General features: G+C 43.9%; 1 protein-coding gene across 1 annotated transcript in view; it reads left to right on the plus strand.

The window, feature by feature from the left end:
• AFF2 (ALF transcription elongation factor 2) overlaps positions 1 to 23,820 on the plus strand; it is a 482,556-nt gene that overhangs the window by 368,011 nt on the left and 90,725 nt on the right. Inside the window, exons 8-9 of the mRNA XM_047764620.1 lie at positions 4,581 to 4,677; positions 22,681 to 22,718. Coding sequence (XP_047620576.1) covers positions 4,581 to 4,677; positions 22,681 to 22,718 — 135 coding nt within the window. The remainder of the gene's footprint in view (positions 1 to 4,580; positions 4,678 to 22,680; positions 22,719 to 23,820) is intronic.

Here is a 23,820-nt window from a genome sequence, read left to right on the forward strand (position 1 = left end):
TGCGTAGGGAGTTCCTGTTGTGGCTCAGTGGTAACGGACCCTAGTAGTATCCGTGAGGAACTTCCATATGCCTCAGGTGGGCCCTAAAAAGACAAAAATAAAAAGGTGCTATGTAAACTCAACAGGTCCTGAGAACCACTCAGGGTTCTGATGGTAGCTTCTGAGTAAGGATTCTGAATCAACTAACTGCCTTTGAAACCCAGTCTTACATACAAAGGTTAAATTGGAGCATGCATTATAACCGCCTCCTGAGAGTGGCAGGCCCAAAGACAAGGTGCTTTCTCTTAATCACTCAGGGAGGACCTCAGAAAACCCAAAAGAGCCATGATGATGTGTTTAGAACATTCTAGAAGAATAAATCCAAGCCCTGAAACTTTCCATACTCCTTGGTCAAGGGCTCCCAGTGATACCTGCTAGTTGATACCTCTGCCTGTCTTTGGGTGACTACCAGAGGTTGTTTAAAATTGTTCCAACCAAACAGCACCATTGTCAGGTAATAGGAATAACAGCAATAGCAATAATAACCAAGATGGAGACAAGAGCTACCTATATTGACTCCTAGGCAACTGCTTAAACTTTCTTTTTCTAATCCTTCCAAAAATTCACCAAAGTAAGTATTACTGTTGCTCATTTTAACACGCAAGGAAACTGAGAGTCAACAAGTCTTATTAACTAGTCCTGGAGAGCAAATCCGCTAGAAAAGCCAGTATTTGAACTCAGGTCTGTCTGACTCTCAAGCCTTTGCTCTGAGGCTCATGCTGCCTCAGCTAAAGGGTTCATTTCCATAGAACCTTCTGGAATCATGTTTCAAGGTCTCTGTTTTTTCCTGTTGAAAATCACCAAAGCATTCCACTCTAAAATGGCAAGGTTTCTGGAGAGCAGGTGTTACAATAACAAGTAATAAGGGGCCTGTCATGTCACAGTGTCCTGTGATGTCCCAGTGCCAAAAGCCCTCTGAGGCCACCAGGATCAGCTCCAGGAGCAGAGAATTAGCGACAGAGAAGACTCTGAGTACGTCTCTCCCTTCCTCCTCCAAGGCCTCCCCATCTCATCTGCTCCAGCTTTCCGTAGTTACGCTTTTACAGGATCATCTCTTCAGCACAAAGACTTTGCTGTGTTGACACAGTTTCAGGGACTATTTTACTTCTTAATACGCAAGAAATTATAAGTCGTACTGAAAATAAAAACAGAGTTTTCACACGAAGGCAGACACTGTGAACCGCTAGATCCTGAACAAACATCAGAAGTCACTAAGGAGGGCTACTGTGTTCTGTTTTCATCTAATTGAAAAGTGGCAGAACAATTGTTGTTGTTCTTAAAGATCACACACACAGGCAAACATTCTTGTGAGCCTGACTTGTTCACATCTTGGGCTAGCCGATGTGTGATGAATTTGTCTATGGAATTATAACCTCATGAAAAGAGATTACCATTTTTTTCTGCTGAGACCACCTTCACTGCAATGGGTATGAATGGTGCTGCTGTAATAATTAAATCCAAAATCTTTCATAATCCTACACTTTCCCTGGAGTAATGTTCAGCATTAGCTATGGATGGAAACGCAAACAAGTACATGTAGACTCAATAATAAAGTTTAATAGGTCAGGGAAGAAGTGGAATGAAATGAATGCTTAACAGCTCCAGAGATAACTAATGATAGTTTGCCTTCCCAGTTACTTCCTTAGCTTGTGTTTGCCTGGACTTGAATATATACATCCAATTGTCCTTTATGAACAACCAAATCCATAGCAAGCTTGTTGCATGGGGAGTGTTTAATGTCAATCACTATGTAGACTGGCTGCCTATTTCTAGAATTGTACATCAGTGGGCCTCTCATTTCCATGTTGAGATCATACAGAGTTGATTGGAGAGTAAAATAAGTGCTGACTTCCGATCTGTACGCTCTGGGTCTGGATGTGCTGGTTCTGACTGAAGGAGAGTAGCCGAAAGACCATGAGCCCATGTCTGGATGTAGCTTTGGGACCCCGGGTGACATTTTCCAAGTCACCACGCTTTTGCTTGTGATTACTCGCTTATAGTTTTAATGCTGTACGTTATTTCCAACTGCAGTGATGTTTCCAAACTAATAAATGATAGCCTGCATTATGTTGTGTTTTTATAAAGTATTTTGCATGCATTAGTTCCTGGTGACAGATAAGGGACACAGATGAGGCTCAGAAACAGTAAATGACTTACCCAAGATCTCAGAATTGATGGTTAGCCCCTAGTTGAATCCAAACATCTTGATTCCATGTTTTGTTTTGCTCTATGGGGGTTTTGTTGTTGCTGTTGATTTTATTTTCACCTCTAGCCTTTGTAAGGTACATCCTCTAGGAAAACATATATTTTCAAGTTCTGGCTGGGGATGATCTGGGTTCTATGTTTTGCCTCCATGATATCCTAGCTGTGTGACCACAAGTTAAGTTCCTTAACCCCTCCAGGGCTCAGTGTGTCTGCCTGGAAAATGGGGCTAATTATTATTATGGGGACTTCTTTCATAAGGTCCAAATTACAAATTACTTGCTGCTGGGCAAATACTTAACACCTTCCATGACACAGAAATGGATCCTCTAAAGGGTAAGAATCATTTATCATTTATTTTGCTGAACACTTAGGTGTCAATTAATGCGTAGACATTGCCTACCTGTATTCACACACACACACACACACACACACACACACACAGCACCAGAGCGAGAGAGGGGTGAGGGTGGGGAGAGAATGAAGCCCAGCATAGGTCTTTTTTAAATACTTGAGTTCTATAGCTTATGAGAATGATACACTCTTCATTTACCACAATGTGTTGTAAAGAATTATTTGTTCAGAGTCATAAGCCTGCAACTGCAAAAGAAATGCCAAGATACATTTTGTCTCCTACTCTAAGATCTTCCAAACAGCCATTAGTCTCTTGAAGGACGGTCATAAATCCTGCAAATTTCCTTTATCTGAAACCAACTCTAACAATCGTCCTTCCCACCAATCATCCTTTATATCCGTCTTCGGTTTTCAGACCTCAGTGAACACATCCTGGTCTTATGTGACTGAGGGTGAAAGTGGAGGGGCTGGCCTTTCTTGGGAGGGCTTTTGGAACCCACTCCTGACCTGAATCTCTTGCTAATATTTGGACATAACCTCTGAAATAACACACTCCCCTGTTTATCAAATTAGAAGCTGCCTTTTGTCTTCCAGCATCCCTCTGGCAAAAAACACACAGGTGGGAATCAGGAAATGGGGGTTTTAGGACGGGCTCTGGCACCAACTACCTGTGTGACCTTGAACAAAGCACTCGGCTTCTCTGATCCTTGCTTGTCTGCAAAATGAGGCTGGTGGACTGTATCATTTCCAGGAAGACGCTGCGCCAAAAGCAGAGGTGGATGAGTCGCTGTGCCTGCACACCTGGGAACTAGGGGCTGATGGAAGAGGTGCTAGGATCAGCTGGGGGTGGGGAGAGGGAAAAGGTCTTCTTTCTGAGATGGGGAATTCTTGCTAAAAAGCTTTTGTGGAGGAGGTGTGATCTGCCTGAGCGGTGGAAGAAAAACAGGACTTCCAGAGTTGAAGAAGGGACTTCGAGCCCAGGATCTGAGTCTGACACTGGGTCCGGAAGCAAGAAAGAAAAAAGCATGCTCCTAAAATAGTAATCAGTCCCGAAAGGCTGAGACTGGCCCCACTTGGAGCCTCGGGAGGAGGTCTGATGTGTTTAATAAATAAAAATATTAACACCCATTGGTCTTTGAAAGTAGTGTAACTGGAATTTTAAGATAATAAGTCACTCTACCTGCCGTAGCTCAAACTTGGAGCTAGAGAGCTGGTGGCAGTGGAATTAATATCCCTGTGGAAACAGAAGGCTCTGTGTGCTCAATAAACAATTTTGAAAGTGCTAGTTCATCACCAAAATTCCGACCACTCGTATTTTTCAGGTACCTGGCCTTAGGAGAGAAAGATTTCTTATCCACTTCATGGGCTTACATTTCTTGGATCAAATTTTATGGGAAGGGATCGGTCATATATCAAAAGGTTAATGACTAGCCATTTCTCGCCCTGCTATTTTGTGGCCACTGTGCTGCCACAGTGCAGAGGGCACTGAAAGGCAGTGGCCGTTCCCTGGGCCCCTTGCCTCTGTCATCCAGAGAGCCCCAGCAGGCTTCGACCACAGCCTGTAGAGCTAGGGGCTGTCGGCATGCCCCTATTCTTTCATGAGAAGCTCGGAGCATCTTTTCCTGTAGAGAATCCAGGGCCTTGTCCCACCTCCACAGTGATTGATCAGTACATTTAGTGCACTTTCTGTAGTAAAAATATATACACTCCACTCATCTCTGGAGACGCTGAAATAGTCCCCCCCCCCACTTGATTTTGGGGAAGGTAGAGAGAGTGGATGTGTGCCGAATCTGACATAAATATAAGAGCTCAAATATCTAATTAGCTGAAAGAATCTTGGTTCCCTCTGCACTTTTGACAAAATTGCAGCTGTCAGATTGGAGCGCCAATATTTTATCCTCCCCTCAAGATGGATCTGAGGATCATATAGAAAAGACACTTTCTAACCTGAACGCCACTTGGCTTTTTTTTTCCTTCTTTTGTAGGATGCTTGAAGATGACCTGAAGCTGAGCAGTGACGAAGATGACCTTGAACCCGTGAAGACCTTGACCACTCAGTGCACCGCCACTGAGCTCTACCAGGTAGGAACAGCTTAGGGCTGCGTTGGGGACCTCCGGGGAGGGAAGGGAGCTAAAGGAACTGGAGAGGTTTTGCCATCCACAAGCCTACCCCCTGCTTCCCCTTTGGGCTTTGGAGAGAGGGAATGGAGCAAGGGCAGGCCTGGTGTTCTGGAATAGATCAAATGAGCTCACACCATCTTCACCCCTGCCTTTCACGTCGTCCCTGCCATACACACCTACTGGTCTTCCAAAACAATAGAGATCGTCTTTCCCTCTTCTGGACTAAGTACCGTCTTGGGCTTGGTGTAACTTTCCTGCAGTCAGTCCAGCGGGAGGCTTAGCATCCCACGCATTCCTTCATTAGGATATAAATGTGACTGCTCTGTTCACCTTTCCCAGGGGCACCCCTGCAGAACACAGTTGAAAGTCAATGCCCCCCACCTTGCAGCTTACATGAACCTTCCGGCAAAAGGCATTTGGCAAAACCTTGCTGCTGCCCTGTGTTCTTGCATTCTGCAGGATGAATATTCACAGTACTTAGCAGAGAATTAGATGGCACGAACCTCTTGATCTGAAAAGGCCAAGCATCACGTGTGAATCATGAGAGTAGCCGTATAGTGTGTGGTATCCGCCATGCTTGAGTGTGTTCTCTGGAACAGAAAACTGTCCTGCATGTGGGGTCCTTCTGAATGTGCTGAGAACCTCAGATAAGGAACACAGAAGGATCACCTTTTAGAAAAGCCAATGCCTGACCATGTTCTTTCTGTAGGGAAGTCTGCTAAGAGATATAAGTGAAACCAGAGTGTTTCGAGGAATGCTCGTGCACTTGTATTTCAAGATAATTAGCAAATACAGAATTCCATAATCACTAAATACTTTGTGAGGAGCCTGAAAACAAACAAACAAACAAACAAACAACTTAGGAAGAACGCTTCAAGGCTCATGTACTCCCTTCTCATCTGCAGTTGTTGACCACACTACAACTCCTACTATTCAGTATAATTTAAATGCTGAGTACCTCCTCAGTGTTAGGTGGCCAAAACTTTCCTGTCCTTTACTTTTTCCACTTTATTCTGCTCGCATTTCCAATAATATGTAAAAATTGCATCTTTGCAACTTTGGCGCTTTGCCAAGAACAAGCACAATGTCTCCCCAGGGCTTGTTGTATGTTTCCTAAATGCAAGCAACCCCTCTCCTACTTGGGTGGTGGGCTTCAGAGCAAATGTAAAAGGCACACTTAAATGTGGGTGTCTGCCATTCCTGCTTTCTGCATTTAATGTGCCAGCGACAAGAGCATTACATTGGTAAATAAAACAAACAAACAAAAATCTTAGGTCATCGATTTTGTCAGATGCTTTTTAATGACAGTGCTTCAAGCAGTCATCACAATAAATGAAGGTAGATTTTGCACGTTGACTTCCTATGTGGCGCACAAGTGCAGTCTGCTTTTTTGGCTTCCCAAGTCGTTGCTTGACATATTCACCTGAAGAAGGGGCATCGGGTCAGTTGGCCTGAGTCATGTGGTGGTTTCGGATGTATGCAGAGACCATTTCAGTGCCTAGGCCCTCAGATGATCTCGTTTGAAGGGCAGGCTGAACTAGTAGATCTAAGGTAAGACAGAATGACAACTTAGTGCCCTAAGCTGGGTCCAGGAGGCAAGAAGTGGGTGCCAGGTTATAGACATTTGCAAAGGAATCCTCCTTAGAGAGTTTGAGGACTAGTTACAAAGCTGGAAGGCTAAAGGCCAGGAGAGAATGCTTATGTGGTCACAGAAGCCACAGTAGCTTGGGTGACTTCTGGCTTTCTGAGTCCCAATACTCTTTTTCAAAGATGTGTGGATCAAAATCATTTTTTTTTTCGCTATTGTGGTTAAATCTGCATGACATCAAATTCAGTGGCATTGAGTACATACACAATGATGTGTACTCATCACCAGTTCCTGAATATTTTCATTACCCCAAAATGAAATCCCACATACGTTAGGCAGCTGCTCCCCAATTCCCCCTCCTCCCAGTCCTTAACAACCACTAATCTAATCTACTTTCTGTCTCAGTGGATTTGCGTATTTCCTCTGAATGAAATCAGGATGCAATATGTGACCATTTGTGTCTGACTTCTCTCACTTAGCATCATGTTTTTTAGATTCATCCATGCTGTGTCCTGTATCAACACTTCATTCCTTGAGTTCCCACTTGGCACAATAAGTTAAGAATCGGACTGTAGTGGTTTGGGTTGCTGCTGAGGTACAGGTTCAATCCCAAGCCTGGCACAATGGGTTAAGGATCTGGTGTTGCTGTAGCTGTGGCATAGGTCGCAGCTGTGGCATAGATTCAATCCCTGGCCTGGGAACATCCATATGCTGCAGGCACAGCTGAAAAAGAAAAAAAAAAACTCTATTCCTTATTTAGGGCTAAATAGTATTCTGTTGTGTGGATATACTACCTTTTGTTCATCTACTTATCAGTTGATGGACACTTGCATCCACTTTTTGGCTGTTGCAAATAGTGTTGCTCTGAGCATTTATGTATAAGTTTTTGTTGAACACCTGTTTACAGGTCTTTTGAATCTTGTAATTCTTTTGACTTCATCCCATTCTTCCCCCTAGAAGTGGAATTGTTGACTCATATGGTAATTGATGTTTAACTTTTTGAGGACCCACCCAAATCATTTTCTTTTCAGGTGAGATAACATAGTGCCCCAGAGGCAATACGGTACTGTTCTCTCATCTTGGAATTGGGGCCATCATATCTCCAGCCACATCAGGAGGAGTTATGAGAGCTCACGTGGAGATGGGGCCACTCTTGCTCTGCCCCACACATTAAGCTAGGTGCTCTGTCTTACTTTAATCTCACAGCAAACCTTAGAGGTAGATTTGGGCCTCCAGTCTAAGATGTGGAATTATAGAATCATTCTGTTTGTGGCAGGATGATGGGGGGGGGACACCCTAACAAATGCATTGGTGCATTAAATGATGTGTCCAAGGGGCCTAATTACACCATTGGTTTGAGCTGGCGTTATACTCAGAAACTTTCTCAGAACCTGGTAGCTACATTCATGCACTCATGGTTCTATAAAAACGCCATTAACGTTCCGAGACATCCTCGGATCATCTCATCCATAATCATTGCCCCTGGACACACCTAAGGAGACCTATATTGCCCAGGTTTAATGAGCACACACCAGTCTTTTCCCAAAAAGCTCCTGAGACCTTATGCTATGGTTCGTGACATAAAGAATCCCAAGAGAATGCATTGCAAATGCACGTGTCAAAATGGAACATGGGATCAAGATGTGTCAGTGTCTAATCTGACATTTCAGTTCCAAGTCGCTCATAATCAGAACCACCTCCCCTCTCCCGGCCCCACCACAGGCACACCCTCCACATCAGCCCTGGCCATGCCGAGCAGGTCCTGTGCACAGACCTCAGTAGAACAATTAGGATATGTCTAAATGCTAAGAGTCATTCCTCCCAATGGGAAAATGCAGCCTGAGGCCTGAATGGGAGAAGCTGAGGGGCAAATTAAAGATTCCAAATGGTCAACCTTCGAGACTCGGGGCTACAAAAAATATTTTTAACAAGATATTTGGGAGTTCCCGTCATGGCTCAGTGGTTAACGATCCAACCAGGAACCGTGAGGCTGTGGGTTCGATCCCTGGCCTCACTCAGTGGGTTAAGGATCTGGCGTTGCTGTGAGCTGTGGTGTAGGTCACAGACGTGGCTTGGATCCCGTGTGGCTGTGGCTCTGGTGTAGGCCAGCGACTACAGCTCCAATTAGACCCCTAGCCTGGGGACCGCCGTATGCCACGGGTGCGGCTCTGAAAAGACAAAAGAAAAAAACAACAACAGGATATTTGAACAAGAATCTAGTGGTTCTTTAAAGTCAGAAACACACAGTCCCGAATGCACACGGTTTCAGTGAAAAAGCCATGGTGATTGTACCCTGAAAATATTTGTCGAAAGTTTGAGTGTTGTCTTCACATTCCCTGCTGCGTTTTGATCGTCATTGTTCCTAGTAATGATCTAGAATGCCTTATATTTGAGATGCTAGATACGTGACTTCCCCTTTTCTTGTAATGAATGGGAGGTTAGAGCTGCTGAATTAACTACCTGGCAGACAGCCGGTGTGTGGCAGACTTGAATGAAAAGGTTCTGTCTAGGAGTTCCCATCGTGGCTCAGTGGTTAACGAACCCGACTAGTATCCATGAGGACGCGGGTTCAACCCCTGGCCTCGCTCAATGGGTTAAGGATCTGGCATTGCCATGGGCTGTGGTATAGGTCGCAGACACAGCCCAGATCTGGCATTGGTGTAGCTGTGGTGTAGGCTGGCAGTTGCAGCTCTGATGTGACCCCAGCCTGGGAACTTCCATAGTCTGTGGGTGTGGCCCTAAAAAGATGAACAAAAGAAAAAGAAAAGGCTCTGTCTGGTCTTGCCTACCATGTATTAGCTGTGTGCCCTGAGCCAGAAGGAATTGTAAGACTAGTCATCGAGAGGATTGTTCGTGGACTGGAGAAGCCGGGGCATCAACCCCAGCTCTGTCACATACTTAGCTGCATGAGACTGGGCAACTCACCTAACGTCTCAAAGTCTCAGATCTCTCACCAATAAACTAGAATAGACCAGTCTCGTAGAACTCATAGGAATCCTGTGAGGATGAGATGAAGATTGTGTGTAAGAAAATGCTTTGAAAACCACAGACACTAGACGAATTGGTGGTTGTTCTTCCTTATGGCCCTTTTCCCCACTAACTGGAAACCCTCTCTTTTGGGTCCATTGGTTAATAGACCTCACCCTTCATTTTTGCCTTGGTGTTCAGCAGGATCAGCTAGGAACTGAGTCGAAGGTCCTAACTGCCCTCCAGAAGCATCCATTGTTTATGAATGACCTTTCCTCCCCTCTGATCCCTGACAAGTTTGAAACCAAACGTCCTAGGAAGAAAGGCCAGGTTGCCAATGACACTGCATGAAGTCCTCCAGGAGAATTACACATCTCTAGAAGAATTTTTCTTCACAGGACTGATGTGAGTGGAGAGTTGAGTCATACTTTCTGGTTGCAGTTCTTATTTCTCTTTCTAAGCTCTTACCGTGCCCTGGAGAAAGATTCTAAGGGTCTGCTGTGACACTCTACTCACCTTGGTTTGCTGTCAGGGGCTTCCCCTGAATGGGAAAGCAGTAATTGCTTGAAGTTGACATCGAACGATGGAATGTTCCAGAACAGTGTTTGTGTTGGACATAGTGTTTTGAACTTAATGTCTGCATAAACATACATATTGCAGTATGTTCTGCTTTGTGTTTGAAGTCAGCTGTCAACAATCATGGTTGGGATGCGAATGCGGGAGGCCCCCCATGATGGCCATTAGCCAGCTGACTGCATTTTTCCTTCTCACCTGCCACTCTTGGCATCAGAAACATAAAAGCCAACCCTGGCCTTCCCCATCTAACACTTATTGAATTGCCATTTTCCAGCCAGTCATGTGGGGCAGGCAGTGGTGCCAGGATGTGTCCACTGGGCTTTGGGGAGACAGTGGCATGATCCAGTAGGACAGGCTTCTTTCCTTTTGGTCCATTTTTCTTCTTATGTTCTCAGGATTAGAAGAACTCCTGAAAATGAGGGGTTAAACCTGGAATCAATTTTCATTTACAGCTGAGAAGCAGTTATTGATGCTGTGTTTGCAGTTCAATAAAAGATCTAAAGATACAGACCTGGTGCTTCTCTTTCAACGTAAGCAGCCTAATCAGTCTCAAATGTTTTTTGGGTTTTTTTTTTTTTTTTAACAAAGAAATTGTATTGACAGGTTTCTTAAAATTGCTGTCTTTAAAGTTTTAAGCGGTCCACAATTTGACCTATTCCAAAGGCTTCCAGATTGTGCAGTGGCCAAACTCCAGAGCCCCCTCCAGTACAGACTCATAGAGCCAGGTAAACATCTGCTTGATGTTTCCTTGAATGTTATCCTGATGCTTGATTTATGCGGCTCGAAGCATGTAATATCTGCCTTCTGAAGCCCATTAGGTGTGGGCATTGGCGCTCCCATTCTCTAATCATCTCAGATTGCCATGAGACACCTCAGACTTCACAAGCATAAAGGCCATAAAAGAAATAGGTGTTGTTAGAAACAACCTTTAGGGAATTTTAATATTCACGCCATCTTACGATTAACGTGAGGGAGGTGGCAACCTGAGGTGACTTGCTTTAGCCCAGTGAGAAATTCAGAGCCCTTAGCAATGTGGTACTTAATTCGCAGCATGTTCCTGGGGAACGTTTGGACTTTTCAACTAGTTGCTAGTAGCAGAGCTGTAGCGCAAGCATGTTAACATTCACAGAAAAATATTGTCTTCCAAGCTCGTTTCCTCCACTTCATAGTTTTACTTTTTATCTGAAGGTCACAATTACCTCAAACACAAAACAGCTCGTTTTTAATCCAAGTTCTTGATTTTGGTGTTCTTTTTCTCTCTCTCTCTCTCTCTCTTTTTTTTTTTTTTTTGTGATCGTTTCTGCTGGACAACAAAGCGATTCAGTGACACGTGTCCACACAGCCATCCTCTTTCCGATTCTTTCCCCACGTAGATGATCCCAGAATATTGTGTAGCATTCCCTGTGCTCGACAGCAGGTCCTTGATTCACTTTTGTTTGTTGGTTTGTTTGTTTTTGTTGTTATTATGGGGACAGCTCCCTGGCTATAGGTTGTTATTTGATAATTGCACGTGAAACGAATTACATGGGAGCAGAAAATCTGAACATTCTGGCAGCTTTGGGATGTGTTTCTTATGCCTGTGATGCATATTGAGCTTTCAAAACCTAGTGGCCGAAGCCCACTTCTCGGTTTAAGGTTTGCTACTGGAGAGGGGGCAGAGTGTGGACATGCTAGAGTGAAGTCATTCTCCGTCATCATGCTGAACAAGTTGTTACCTCCCCAAGGTTCCTCTGCATTTCCATTTACTTCGTTATCAGCAGAAAGGCCGGGGAAGGCCTCTTCAGTAATGACATCGATATGGCACACACAGCAAGAGAGGTCAGCCTGTCAGAGCTATAGAAACAGCAGATGGATTAGGATGAAACCAGTGCAGAATAACTTTGACAGAGTCGTTTAATGTAAACAGGTTATCTGTCGTTGCTTTTCGTTGAAATCCCCCCCCCCCCAAGAAAATGATCGAGTTTGGGCTGTTAAGGTTGCGGAATGTAGCGGAATAAAATCTGTATGTTGTCATACTCAAACTATCCAGCAATTAGAGAAGGAGAGGACAGTTTAATTTATTCATGAAAGACAGGAAAGTAAATAGGATAACATATAAGGTTAATAGAATAACATTGGCCTTCATATTCCCAAGATTGTGTTTCCCATTTGGCTGTATTAGCATAGAGACTAGATTAATAAGAAAGTGCTTAGGGCTTGTATGATGTGATGTTTAATATGCTCCAGGTAGGTCTGTGACTGTTTAGAAATCTGCATGCTGATTTTTTTCATTGTAATTAGGTCTTCTACTTTTAATACCAAAGATTTTGACTTGTAGTCTCCATCGATTGCCTTTTTATTGTAATCTCCTCGGTAAAAGGCTGTGAGCACACGGAGAGGCCGAGGAGCACAGCGTTTTTACACGTGCTACATAGGTCACAGCTGATGACCAGACACTGACTAACGTCCACTACAACTTATGAATTGGCCACCTGTGAGCATTTTGGTTGCAAACCCAATGGCTGTTTTGCTTAACTTTTTTTTTCTCCAAGTGACCTTAAATCAGACATTGGTGAGGATGTGCTGCTTGCCCCAAGGTCTGAATGGAAACAAAAATGTGCATGATCTGTTATTTGGGAAAAGAGAACTCTCCCATGGAACAGGAATGACCACAGCCTTTTATGCACAAAGAGCACATGGGGATCAGGCTCTGTAAATGGGGTGGAGGGGAAGCAGAGGCCACCTCTGGGGAGGTGAGAATCATTAAGTCAATATGTTTTTGTTTTATTTCAGATTTAATTTTTTTATTTGAATGATTTTTATTTTTTTTTCCGTTATAGCTGGTTTACAGTGTTCTGTCAACTTTCTACTGCACAGCAAGGTGACCCAGTCACACATATATGTATACATTCTTTTTTCTCACACTATCATGCTCCACCATAAGTGACTAGATCTAGTTCCCAGTGCTATACAGCAGGATCTCGCTGCTTATCCATTCCAAAGGCAATAGTTTGCATCTATGAACCCCAGACTCCCCGTCCATGCCACTCCCTCCCCTCCCCCTGGGCAACCACAAGTCCATTCTCCAAGTCCATGAGTTTCTTTTCTGTGGAAAGGTTCATTTGTGCCATATATTATATTCCAGATATAAGTGATATCATATGGTATTTGTCTTTCTCTTTCTGACTTACTTCAATCAATATGAGAGTCTCTCATTCCATCCATGGTGCTGCAAAGGGCATTATTTTGTTCTTTTTAATGGCTGAGCAGTATTCCATTGTGTATATATACCACATCTTCCGAATCCAATCATCTGTTGATGGACATTTGGGTTGTTTCCATGTCTTGGCTGTTGTAAATAGTGCTGCAAAGAACATGCGGGTGCATGTGCCTTTTTCAAGGAAAGTTTTGTCTGGATATATGCCCAAGAGTGGGATTGCTGGGTCATATGGTAGTTCTATGTATAGTTTTCTGAGGTACCTCCATACTCTTCTCTATAGTGGTTGTACCAGCTTACATTCTCACCAACAGTGCAGGAGGGTTCCCTTTTCTCCACACCCCCTTCAGCATTTGTTGATGGTGAACTTACTAAGGATGGCCATTCTGACGGGTGTAAGGTGATATCTCATGGTAGTTTTGATTTGCATTTCTCTAATAATCAGGGATGTTGAGCATTTTTTCATGTGCTTGTTGGCCATCTGTACATCCTCGGAAAAATGACTATTCGGGTCTTTTGCCTATTTTTCCCTTGGGTGGTTGGCTTTTTTGCTTTTGAGTTGTATAAGCTGTTTGTATATTGTAGAGATTAAACCCTTGTCGGTTGCATCGTTTGAAACTATTTTCTCCCATTCTGTAAGTTGTCTTTTGGGGTTTTTTTATGTATTCCTATGCTGTGCAAAAGGTTGTCAGTTTGACTAGATCCCTTTGGTTTATTTTTGCTTTTATTTCTGTTGCCTTTGGAGACTGACCTGAGAAAACATTTGTAAGGTTGATGTCACAGAATGTTTTGCCTATGATCTCTTCTAAGAGTTGGATGGTGTCTTGTCTTACGTTTAAGTCTTTAAGCCCTTTCATTAAGTCAGTTTGAATCAAAGCGCAGGAAGGAACAGGCACCACGATGTTATGCTTGTCACTGCCTCTGGGCTGGAGGAAGTGGCTTGACGACATTGGTCCTCTCGCCACTCCCACCCCTGTTCTTTGGTCCCAGCATGCTTCATCACCCCAATTTGGGTCCCAAATCCATGGCTGGAGGTTCTGTCTTGGTCATAAGCTAATAAACCCCAGGCAGTGTACCACATGTACCCAAGTTTATTGGAGGTGTCCAAGTCTTGAGTTTAATCAGGGTTCTAGCATGTATTAGAGCAACACGAATGCCTCCAGTAATAAAACACTTTGCTAAACTGAAAATGTAAGCTTTTGAAATTCTGAGGCTGGCTTGGAAAAAAGGTGCTGGGGCTTTGGTTCAGGGTCTAGAAATGCTTTACTCTGTCTCCCAAATATCTGCCACCTGCTGGAAAAATCTTTGCCCTGAACAGAAAGCAGAATCTGTCTTCTTCTTAAGTCGAAATTCAAAATTCAAGTGGATAGGCAGATAAAAGCAGCAGACCTTTCCAAAATGCACAGCATGGCATAAAGCATTTGTCACAGAGTATCTCACAGGAGTCTTTAGAACATTAGATATAAACATCTATACATTTGCTAAAAGATCTTATTTCTTGTCGGTGGAGGTGGACTCAATATGTATCCTTCATGTGTGCATTAAAAAACACCAGACCTTAAAATGAACATGTGCATTAAAAGATACCTTTTAAATGACCAAGGAGGGTCCTTACCCCAGCTGCTCGATTGTGCCAGCAAGGACACTGAGGCATGGAGAAGTCCATTGATATTTGGTCTTGTGTAGTAATAGGAAATTTACTATACTTACTGGTCTCTGTCCCCAGTTCCTGGCACAGAGCTCCTTAATCCCTTGACATGTCATAAGTGATAAGAGCACTAGGAGCCCCTTTTGGTCTAATACTTGGTCTTTAGCCCAGGACACTAAATCTCTTGGAATTTCCTGGGCAATAGGAGTGTCTTTTGTTCTAATGAGGCAACTCTAGATGGGCTTCTGGATGGGAGCTGGTCACCAGAAAGACCGAGCTATAAGTAGAAGCTTGGAATTTCCAACTCCACAGTCCCATTCTCTACGGAGGGGACAGAGGCTAGAAATGGGGTTAATAGTCAATCATGCCTATGTGAGGAAGCCTCCATAACATCCCAATAGTATGGGGTTGAGAGAGCACTTGCAGGAAGAATGACACACCCCAGCTGCACAGGGACAAAAACTCCTACATTTGGGACCCTCTGAGACCTCGCCCAATGTATGTCTTCATCTGCCTGTTCATCTGCATCCTTTATTATATCCTTTAATAAACTAGTAAACATAAGTAACTGTTTTCTTGAGTTCTGTGAGCCACTCTAGCAAATTAATCAAACCCAAGGAGGGGGCTATGGGAACCTCTCATGTATAGCTGATTGATCTGAAGCACAAGTGACCACTTGGGCTTGTGACTGGCATCTGAAGTAGGGGGGAGGCCGTCTTGTGGGACTGAGCCCTGGAACTGTGGGATGTGATGCTCTCTCCAGGTAGACAGTGTCAGCAATGAGTTACACTGTAGCACACCCAGCTTGTGTTGCAGAAATGCGCTTGGTGTGGGAAATCCCTACACACATCTGGTGTTAGAGCATTGTGAGTATGGTCGGAGTGTGAGAATAAAGGAGAAGGACAGATGGAAGATTACTGGATTTTCTAATACAGATATAGGATAAAAATGGATGTAGCCTCCTTTCCCGGAGTATAACATGCTCTAAAGGGAGAGAAGCCTGAACACATAGTGCTGAAGATGCATCATCAGTATTCCCTCCCATGTAGGTTTCGGAATACTTATACTGTTGAGTACCTACTATGCACTAAGAATGCTCTTCCCGTTGTCTGGTTATACATGGTAAGGAGCCTCTATTAGGTATTGATTTTCTCATAGCAAAGGATACGTGTCATTCCGTGAGAGGCGCCTCCCTAGTATCAGGGGCAAGAGAGCTCGGATTAGCTGGAAGAAAGAAAATTGAATTTTCAAATCCACAAACCCCAGGGGAACAGAGTTGCTAAATGCCACTTACATTGGCCCTTCTAATCGGGAGCATAAATAAGCCAATCCTGAGACAGTCTGCCTCATGTCTCCCTATTTACCCTGCTTAGAGAATGATCAGTGTCAACAGATGACTCTTAGGAGAGAAATGTGCTTCTTTACTATAAACAATGCATTTTTCATTGAGTTACAATATACTAAAACTTTAGTTATGAACACACCCACCAGTTGACAAATAAATCTTGCTCAAGGGTTTTGTATCCAGTAAAATAACCAGGCTAGAGGGAGCAAGGCTTAATGGAACACAAGCATTCCTGAATCCTGTTGTCACATCATCTTTGGGCCAGACTCTCAAAAAAGTCCTTTTGGTTTCCATGTTAGTGAAATACACACTCCGGGACAAGTGGGACCTGCTTGGAGGCCTCTCTTCAACTGGCGTGGGCAGGATCTTGAGCAGCGAGTTGGGTGAAGTTGATCAGGAATTCAGCGAGCATTGGGAAGCCATGGAGTCGTGATCAAGGTGGAGCATGAAATGGGGTGATGATAGGGAGAGCAGAGGCCCAGAGAAGAGGCCGTGGCCATTGTCCTGGTGAGAGGGAACAAGACCCCTGCTAGGCCACAGCTGCAGGAAGAGTAGGAGGTGTGAATTCGAGCCTCTTGTGCAGTTGCAGAATGGACCCAGAGTCACATGCTCCTGGAGCCCAGCTCTCCCTCCGGAGGCCTCTTTTCCTCCTCTGTGCAGAGCTGGGGACCCTCCGACACTCTTTCCTACCCGGAACAGCCTCTCGGTTTCTACCATCAGCTCCAGTTCTTTTCCCTAATCCGTGTTTCTTATGTGACTGTTGGGTGCCAGGCACTTGGAACAAATTTCCTCCAATCTCTGCCTGTCAAAATCCTACTCCCGCCCCCGTTATGTCTAGTGCAGGCCCACTTCATATATGCATCAAAAACAATGAATTACGTTAAAATGGGAGAAGCCCAATACTCTAAAGCTAGGCAACATGTTTTTGCTAACTTCAGGTAGGTTCAAGATTCAAATACAGGATGTTTCCATGTTCCATTCTGGGCACTCATCCAGAGGGTTAAATATAGTGGGGAGTGTTTTCCTAAAGATTGCAGTCCCTGGATGTAAAGTCAGAAAATCAGGCAGGCATCCAGGTGTTGCAGAATGCTGAGTGACATTCTCTCCTCTTAAGCTGCAATCCTGGCTGTGCGTGCGTGCTGCCAGCTGAAACCCCAGCCTACAGGATATAATATAAGCCTCTTGCTGTTTCACTCATTCCAGTGAAATCTATTTCAATGCTGTAATTCAGCAATTCATTTTTATATTTTGGCAAGTGCTCTCAGGATACGTCTCTTTAATTGATTTAACCAGTTCTGTAGGTATTGATTTTAGACCATCTGAATATCCTAATGATGAGTTCATTTGTTAGTAGAAGAGTTTCTCTTCTGAACTTAGCCAATCAATGCAATCTACCAATACATGCCACTGGGTTAAGGTATGGCTGTGCCTCACAGAGCAGCCCTGTGAAAAGTTAAAGGTAAAACAGGGAAACACAAAGCCAGTGCCATCACATGCTCTTCTGCCTTATTTCCATAATGCATAGTATCTAGTTATTTGAAATCATCTGAATGATTGACTTTTCACTTTTTATCAAGAAATGTATTATATAGAGGCAGCTTGGGTGTACCTGCTAGTAGAATGCCAAGAAAGAAACATGTAAGCAGGAAATGTATGAGGCATGCAGAGCAATGGTAATAGAATCACATTTTATGCTTGACTGACAGTATGATTATTGATTAAGGGAAAAAGCAGTGGCTGACTACGTAGCCTTGTAAAATGAGTCCACAGCTACAATCTCTCTAGGCCTTCCGACTGCTCACTTTGACAATCTCAACAAACAGGAAACAGACTGCACCGAGTTTGTTTTCTGTAAATCTCAGTGGGGCTGTAATGTCACGTCTGGATATAAATGCTCAGGACATGCTTCTTAAAAGGCCAAAAAGATTCTCTAAATTTTTTCATGAATATGGTATACCTGTCATTGGACTAAAATAACAAACAGCTCATGATGTGTAATCCATGGGACAGAATTACCTTACCAAAGAATTTTGAAAATGCTTTACATGCTGCCTCTTCTCCCCAAATAAATATGATGTTCTCTGTGCCCTGGAGGACAGGGCTCAATAGATAGCCTCTTTCCCCTCTCCCTTCCTTCCCTCTTTACTTCTTTCTATTTTCTCGCAATAACTACATTTTCTGGCTCACACATTTCAGTGTGGTCCTTGAGTCACTTCAGCTTCAGTGCAGCAAAAGGATTCTCTGCAGAACAGGAAAGACAAGGTCCTGCTTCTTTTCAGGAAGGTAGATTTAATGAACGAGCAACTATAAGCATGTCCTTAGCCACATCCTCCCTCCTGAGGAAATAAATTTGCTGCTTAGCAGGATACCACCAATAGTACAACGCTGATAATGAGAGAAGAATCGCCTCATAAACACTCCTTGGAATGAGACAAGTGTCTTCTCCCTGGGAATGTAATTTCTCAAGCTGCCATGTCATGGAGGGGGCTCACCTAGGATAGCATCCTCAGGGCTTCCCAACCTCAGGGTCAAATGTTAGTGTAAAAGCAAAGAGCCCTCCTGATGGAGTGAGATGTGAGAAGGTGGACTGTTAACAGAGGAGACAGTCAGAAAAGAAGGATGCTTCCTAGGCTTCTTTGCAGTGGGATGGAGGAGGGAGGGGGGGAATGGAGTGTACGTGCCTGCGTTTGTGCCCTCACAGCATGTCAGGTGCTCTGATCTCTCTACCACCAACACCAGTCCCCAAGAAGGGTCAGGGCAGAGGCCTGTGTGGAGGTAGAGGGCCCTCTCTCCTGCTGGGCTAGGCCTGGCGGTATCTAAACATATCAAAGTCTTCCTCACGTCTTTCCAGACAGAAGCACTCTGTTCACCCCAGAACTAGTCCTGATACGGAGAGAGGAAGAGTATAACTTCTATAATCCTTGTTGAAATAACTGCATAGGTTTGATACTGCAGCCTGGCCACTGGTCAGAAAGCCCATCAACTCTCTGACAATAAAAATGTATGCACCGTGAGTTTTGGTTACCAAAGAGAGAAAGCGTGGAGAGGGATAAATAAGGAGGCTGGGATTAAGAGAGACACACTACTATATATAAAGCAGATAAACAACAAGGCACAGGAAACTATATAGTCAATATCTTGTAATAAGCCATAAAGGAAAAGAATCTGAATAATATACATCCGAATCACTTTGCTATATACCTGAGACTAACACAACATTGTAAAAAATAAAAATGCATGCACCAATGTCCATGTGGAATGTGGTCACAAGCTTTTTTGCTTAGCAGGCTCTGGTTTCTAGAGCGCTATCAGGGATGTTGGCTACTCACAAGCATGGCTGATATAGACAAGAAAGGAATGATTGTCCTCATTTTTAAAATGAGGCAACAGAGGCTCCCAGATGTTAGCCCCGTCGATGATATCATGATGACAGGAAGTGGTGTGGCTGGTAGCAGAACCCAGGTTTGTGGGTTTCTAGCACAGCTCTCTTTCCACTATAGCCCATTGCCTTTCATTGCAGGATACTGGAGTATGTTTTTTCTAACATCTTAATTTATTTTATCATCCGAGCTTATGCTAGAATGTCCTTGATGGCAAATAAGTATCATGTTAGGGAAACAAAATAAGTAGAATATAGGTTTTAAAAACCATATAGACATTACAAATTAAAACCACGTAAGTGTTAACTATCTAGCTTCCATTTTCCAATCAGTTTAAATTACTTTAATGTATGTTTTTAAACTCAAAATTAACTGTGATCCCAATGTGTAACCCTCTTAATGCTTGCTGAATTCCACAGAATCATTTCATTTTGATTTCCCTCCTTCGGCAGGGCACCTCATATTCTCAAACATGTATCTGGAACTTGGGATAGTCTTATGTCCTGTGATTTCAAAAGAGGATTCTTTTCTCTTTGTATATTTTGTAGGCTAATTCTTTTCCCTTGCAGACATATGTTTTGCACACCAATAATTCACTTAACTTTCCTTCAAAGTCTCTGAAAGATTCCTTAGAGCATGTTTAAAACAAAGCCAAGGAGTTCCCATCATGGCGCATTGGTAACAAATCCAAATAGGATCCATGAGGATGGGGGTTCGATCCCTGGCTCTGCTCAGTGGGTTAAGAGTCTGGCATTGCTGTGAGCTGTGGTGTAGGCTGGCAGCTGTGGCTCCAATTCAACCCCTAGCCTGGGAACTTTCTTATGCCTCAGGTGTGGCCCTAAAAAGCAAAAAATAAATGAATAAATAAATAAATAAAAGTCAAATGACAGAGAATGTGGAGAATACAAATCCTGAGCCATGTCTCATGCCTGACGGACACTCCCTGCAACCGTCTACTTTGGAGATGAGCACACACCCAGGAGGATGACATGAGTGCATGTGACTAGAGCTGTCGGGACTCTGGAATGATCCCGGGTTAATTTCCAAAGAAAAGAAAACCTCTCGACATAGACATTTCCCATCAATATCCAAGCAACCCAGACAAAATTAATTTGAATGAAGTTATTTTCCTGTAAGGGCTGTATAAAAAGACATGTTTCAGAGAAACTAGCCTTGACCATGACTATGTGCCTCCCGATCAGAGAAAAAATAACTGGGTCTAATTGACAGTCCGGAAGCACAAAGAAGAGAGGACATGTTCAAAAAACATGTTGCCGAATCAAAGCTAGGTTAAGCAATGTCACTTTGATTTCTCTCCTCCCCGTCTTCTGCCAGCGGCACGCTCATCCTATCCCATCCAGCATGCTTTAAAAGGAAACCACTGGAACACCATGCCCGTTACTGTGTGATAACCGAAGTCTTCCTCAGGAACAGATTGGTTTGGATTTTAAGGGGTTGGGACAAGTGGATTCACGTGGCTTCCACGATGGCCTGTCTTCAGCCCCCTGCTATTCAGCCTCCTATTCTGCCAGCCAGGACTGGGGGAGAAAGGGTGGTAGAAAAGGCAGACAGGGGTGCGTAGAGCAGCTGCCCCTCTGTAGTGAAGGTCAGCGCCTCGCCCTGAGTCCTCGCTGGCCCTTCCTTTCAGCATCCTTTACAGAGACTGCTCTGGGACAGACATCCGTATCCTAAACCCCTGCGAGAGAGGACTTGAGCCAACCTGGCGCATAGTCCTTGTTTCACCATTGTCACCTGTTACCTCAGTCCCTCACTTTCTTACAGTTCCACCACTTGCCAAAATTCGGCCTCAGGCACAGATGGTGAGGAAATGATTTTTGCCTGCCGATCCAAAGAAAGTGCCCCAATATTCGTGAGTTTTTAATCTAGCAGCAGAACCTGAGACTTAATGGAGGAGAAGGGCTCGGATCTCCAGCGCTAATGTCTAAACTTGGGACATATTTCACTGATTTTTGAAAAAATGGCTTCCAAGTCCATTGAGTTGTTAGGCATAGAAAGGCTGGGTAGGCTTCTGCACTGGTCACTCACAATGTCAAGTCCAGTGGTAGATTATAAATTGTCGGTGTTACAAGTGATTACCTCTGCATTCTCATTTGTAGCAGTATTCTCTTCCTCTTAGTACTCCCCCACCGCCAAGCTTCGCAAATACACAGGTCTCCAAATGGAGACTTTTTTAAAGGGTGTGAGGACCCCTGAGGTGGTCAAAGGGATGCTTCAGTACTCCCCATAGTGAATGTTATTTCTGCAGCCTGAAAAAGTCGAGGAGAGTACAAGTTTGGTTCTGATTACATAATTATGCTACAGAAGTATGAAAAAAATCATCGCTAAAACCCTCCAGGTGCTTAAACAGTTTGATAGACTGTAGCCATTCTGCCATCAGCGCCCCCAGCTGTGTTGCTTAGCAACATTTTAATTCCAGAAGAATCGAAGGAGATGCAATCCCTGTGGAGAGGGAAACAGAAATAAGAGGGCTGTTGACAGATGATCTGAGTTGTTTCTTCTAATATACTGTGAAGATCACTAGCTCTTTTCATGAATGATAAATGGACTGTACACAGATCAATGGCTTCAGCAATAAGCTGGAACCAGGCTCCATGTCTAAGGGACGCAGGCCGAGAGGCCCAGAGATTTCCTCATTTCGATGATTTGGTGTGTGTTTTCTTAAAGGTTCCACGGGAGGAAATTGATCCGAGCCGTTGGTCAGCCCTTGCTCTTTTGTGGTAGCTGCTAATAAAAATGATTTTAGAAATGGATACTTTGGCCTTTCCCTCACCAGGCAGGTGCACCTAGGTGCCTGGCGTAATGCAGGGTAAACGGCCGCCCACGATAGATCTAAAAACCCCCAGCTACGCTCATGACCCTTTTCCCCCTGCGCCTCCCTCCCCACCCTGTCAAAGCCAAGCAGGTGCGCTGAGGGGAGGGGGATGAGATTGGAGAGAAAGGTGGGGAGAGGAAGATGGAGCTGTGCGTCTAAGGGCCCACTCCCATGGGCACCGCTGAACTTCCCAGGCCGCTTGGCAGTGCCCGCCTGTGTCCGACAGCCGCACTTGGACAGGTAACCGTGCTCCCCGGGAGACGAAAATTGCTTTCTGCGTCTCCAGCCTGCTTCTCTCCAGCAGCCTGCCTCGGTTAGCTCCTCATGGTTCTGAAGAGCGTTTTACATTGCTTATTGTTTGGGTAACTAGTTCCAAAGCTAATGCCTGCTAATGTTGTCTAATTGCATTTTTTTTTCCCTTCTGTTTACAGGCTGTTGAAAAGGCAAAACCTAAGAATAATCCTGTGAAGTAAGTTATTTTTTTTTTATTAGTTGGAAACGTTCATTTGAATGGACTCCAGGCTTGTGAAAAAAGGTCATAAAAGAGACCTTGATTTTGAGTTCATCTCTGTTCGTGACAATTTCAAAACAGAAACAAAAACAAAACAAGCAGGAAAAGAAAAAAACAAAACCAAAAAAACCTCCAATGAGCAGGGACCTGCTTTTTTGATTCTTGCTGTGGTCCTGATGAGAAAGTGCTCCAAGTTATGCCCAGTTTACATAAATTAATATGTGCTGTCCGTGAATAGCTGCCAAATACTATTATAATCATATTCAATGCATAGTACTTCAAGCCTTTGGGTTTTGCACATGCTAAAAAGATTACATTTTTTAATTGCAAACCTTGGACCTATGACAGAGACGTAAATGGCTGAAAATGTGCCAAGTGATTTGGAGCCACGTGGGGAGGTTTGGCACCTCGGCATCAAGGCCTCACTACTCTGTTAATGAAAAGCCCATAAAAATATATTTAACTGAAGGGTTTTCTAGCTAACAGAAAGCTATTTCCAAGGCATTTTAGGAGACACTCTTAAATTATAAGCAAGCCGCCCAGCACTCTTTTAAATATAGTACATCTTAGACATCCCGGCTCTTCCAGGAGGGAGGCTTTCAAATTTAAGATGTCTGTCTTGTCACTTGGGTTTGTGACATCTGATTGCAGTGTTATGATGCATACCAGTTCCACCAGCCATGTGGCCTAGGAGGGTGTGCTCTATCTGCCAGGTGACTGCGGGTCTGGTAGCATCGTATCTCAAGGAACTACGTGTCGAAGTCAGTAGACTTCCATCATAGTGGGTGCACCACATTCAGAAATGGAGAGTTTGTGGATTTATCTTTTTATCCATGTCTTTCAATATAAAGTGTATGTCTGGTAGGTGGCAGATAGTCAAATCTTGGTTTTATCCCCTAGTCTGACAGTCTCTGCCTTATTATTGATACAGTGCGCTATGTCATTATATAGTTGGAGGGCATAACTTTTCATAGTTTCTAGGAGAAGGGATCCGCTGATGCCAATGACAAGAAGGGCGCCTGTGTTCTTACAAAATAATTAACCTTTCCAAGTCACTGGG

Source organism: Phacochoerus africanus, chromosome X, assembly GCF_016906955.1.
Source record: "Phacochoerus africanus isolate WHEZ1 chromosome X, ROS_Pafr_v1, whole genome shotgun sequence".
In the NCBI taxonomy this organism is placed as follows: Eukaryota; Metazoa; Chordata; class Mammalia; order Artiodactyla; family Suidae; genus Phacochoerus; species Phacochoerus africanus.